Genomic DNA, 3081 nt, shown 5'->3' with positions numbered 1-3081 from the left:
TTATTTTTAATAAAAAAAACTTTACTCAAATAAGACAATCTAAATTAATACTAATTCAATTTAAAATTTCATTCCCCTGCCACTTCCAAACCTCACAGCATTATATTATTCTAAGCTTTTAGTATAAGCACTTCATTCATTCACACTTGAGTCAAATGAACTTGGTTTTTTAATAGATTTGAATCTATCTCTTCATTTGAATCCCAATTGTTACGGAAGAAAGTATTAGAGATTAAGCGAGTTTGTATTTAGACAAAGTTTAATATATAAATTGGGAGAAATTCAGAGACGGAAATGGCATCCAGGAGAAGTGAAGAAGACATGCAAGAGAAGAATTATGAGGTTCCTTCTTATGTTATATATACTAGCTCCGATTCAGAAAATACATATTGATTACAAAACATGTTTATATATGAATAGAAGAAGAGATAGAGTTTGAATTATAGATTACATATGATATGTGTATGTGGCAGGTGTGAGAATGAAAGGAGAGTAGTCTAAGCCCACCAGGGAGCGTCACCGGTTCTGAAATCAGTCTCAACCCATGGAACAAACACCACCTTCCCATCATCCACATCACAATGCGCCAATGCCAGAGACTGTCCACCAATAACAAGAAAATTATTCACTAGCGTTGTTTCTAGTCACAGATAGAAAAGTGAAGAATTTTTGAAAATTTGCTTACCAAAGGAGCAGGTCCTCTGACAACTCTTCCTTGGTCATTATACTGAGATCCATGGCAAGGGCAGATGAACTTGTTCTCCGCTGCATTCCACGGCACCACACAACCAAGGTGAGTGCACACCGCATTAATCCCATATGTTGCCAGTGTTCTGTCTTTCTCCACCACAAGGTACGTTGGATCTCCCTGTAAAATACACGTTATGGCAGTCATGAACGACATTCATATTATGAAAATTTGAAAAACTATCTATGTATAGTGTATACCTTCAATCCTTGTGTAAGTGTACGGTCACCAGGTCCATGCGCCTTGAGCCATTGCTCTGCAAGCACATCATTTCCAAGTGCATCCTTTGCAACAGTACCACCAGTAGCAGATCCTGAACTGTAATGAATCATTTGCATGAAACTCACTCTCTATAAAGGAAGGAAGGAAGAAAGAAAGAAAAGATGAATTACCCAGGAGGGACGAAGAAATAGGTATAAGGAATGAGCATTCCAGTAGAGGGGAGTGCAACAGCTCCAAGGAGGAGAAGATTCATGAGCTGTCTCTTCCCCATGTCAGGTACTCTGTCAGCTGGAATACTCGTCGCCATGCATACCACTCTCATCCCTTTTCCCTTCCCAATCTTCACCTCTTTCCTTGAACATGACGATGAGGGGCACAGTACCCCACTCCTCCTAGAACATAGCTGAAATCAACACAACCAACCAACATGTTATGCTAATTATGATTCCTTATTCAAACTCAAAACACCGTGTGTAGGTTTACCTGCGAAGGGGCTATAGAGGGCAGTGTGGTGGAAGCCATGCTTACACAAACAGTAAGAGGAAGATGAATGGAGGATGATAAGATGATATGATGATGGGTTAAAAATCTTAAACGAGAGGCAACGGTCTTTCTTGGATAAGGTGCTCTTGCCACGTGGCTGCCACATCGCCACATCTTCATTTGCCAATTTCGGATAAGGCTTCATGTGGGCCTACTCTAATCAATATTGGGCCTAACCCTCTTTATCTTGGGCTTCGGCCCTTTTCTCTGCTTGCAGACCGTTACCGAAAAAGAATAAATTAGGTCCAGTCCAAAAAAGTGACTCATATTCAGGTAACGTCATGCAAGTAGATACCAAAGAATTATGAAAAAGAAGAAAACAGCATGATCAAACCTATTGAGAAAAGAAACACAAGTTATTGATAGATGTGTAGGGTTTTGATTGCAATTTGCAGATTATTGTATCCCAAATAAGTAGGTAGGAAAAGGCCCACTAGCTTGCGTTGTCTACGTCCTCCATTGCAAACACAAAGGCATAGAATGATGTTGTTATCTGCATGGGGGGTATGGCGTGCCTCGTGCACTTATTATCAATCCATCATGCGCTTCTCTCACTACTCACTACCCTTGTGTTGTTCTATAATATTGCTCTCTTTTTTCTTCCATAAAGTATTTTCATTTTATATTAAGCGTGCCAATATAAGAGTTGCCTTCAAATGTATTTTATAATGTTACAACTTGGAATTCTTCATCTAATTACTAGCTATAAGAAATATTTTATAGTCCTTTGATTAAATTTACTTTTTTTTTTTATATGATATATAATTGTTGAGAGTAAGTGAGATAAGAGAAAGAGGAAAAGGGGCGGGTAATAGTGTTGAAACGAGAGAGAAAAAGGAATGAATACACATTAGGTGTCTTTAGGCTTTCTCTTGCATCAATGCAGCGAAAGAGGAGAATCTAAGGGTTTCGTCAAAGGAGATAAAACCAAACAAGCAAAGCAAAAGGAGAGTCCTCAGCTATTTCATGTAAGTAGATATATATATTATAAAAGGAAGGAAAGGTGTACCACAGGGGATATAGATAGAGCAAGATTGAAGCAACCACAAAGAAATAGAACGTTCTTTAAAGTCTTTTTCGAAGTGATGAAATCACATGAAAAAGCCGTTTTGCATCTAGTAATGTCTCGAACCTTTTTATGTCTCCAACTTAACTCAATTAAAACTCTTTAAGGTAGCGTTTGTTTTGAGGTACTGAGACAGAGACTGAGAGACTGAGACTCAGTATTGTGTTTGTTAGTTCAGAGACTGGTACTAAAATTTCTGTCTCTGTCTCTAAAATTTCAGTATTTCAGTACCTCCAAAAAGTAGGGACACAGGGGACTGAAATTTTTAGAGATGGAGACTGAAACTTTAATAACATTTCATACCTAAAATACTTTCATTTTAATTAATTAATTCCAATTTTACCCTTCGTGCAAATTAAATTAGAGTTTCATTCTTGTTTTAATTCCTGTCTCTCATTTTGCACCAAACAGAATACTGAGATTTATTTCAATCCCTGTCTCTTAGTCTCTGTCTCTCAGTCTCAGTTTTTCCGTCTCTGTCTCTCCACCAAACGCTACCATA

General features: G+C 37.9%; 1 protein-coding gene across 2 annotated transcripts; it reads right to left on the bottom strand.

Moving 5' to 3' along the window:
- LOC107614043 (cytochrome b6-f complex iron-sulfur subunit, chloroplastic) lies at positions 253 to 1597 on the bottom strand. Of its 2 annotated transcripts, XR_002351855.1 has the most exons (6): positions 1454 to 1597; positions 1141 to 1373; positions 949 to 1066; positions 686 to 868; positions 402 to 599; positions 253 to 368 (listed from the first exon to the last, which is right to left on the bottom strand). XR_002351855.1 is itself a non-coding variant. In XM_016316257.2 (5 exons), the coding sequence occupies exons 1-5, from the start codon at positions 1490 to 1492 to the stop codon at positions 498 to 500; spliced, it is 675 nt and encodes a 224-aa protein (XP_016171743.1). In that variant the 5' UTR covers positions 1493 to 1597; the 3' UTR covers positions 323 to 497. The 2 variants fall into 2 exon arrangements, 1 of the variants encoding a protein (XP_016171743.1); XM_016316257.2 differs by having other exon boundaries at positions 323 to 599.

Source organism: Arachis ipaensis, chromosome B08 (genome assembly GCF_000816755.2).
Source record: "Arachis ipaensis cultivar K30076 chromosome B08, Araip1.1, whole genome shotgun sequence".
NCBI lineage: Eukaryota > Viridiplantae > Streptophyta > Magnoliopsida > Fabales > Fabaceae > Arachis > Arachis ipaensis.
This window is presented reverse-complemented; position numbering and strand designations above follow the sequence as displayed.

Bases quoted from the DNA above. Each gene is read 5' to 3' on its own strand.
- LOC107614043 (XM_016316257.2), bottom strand. From the start codon at position 1,492: ATGGCTTCCACCACACTGCCCTCTATAGCCCCTTCGCAG. The intron at 1,374-1,453 runs GTAAACCTACAC...TGTTGATTTCAG, and splicing joins CCTCTATAGCCCCTTCGCAG to CTATGTTCTAGGAGGAGTGG. The intron at 1,067-1,140 runs GTAATTCATCTT...GATTCATTACAG, and splicing joins TATTTCTTCGTCCCTCCTGG to TTCAGGATCTGCTACTGGTG.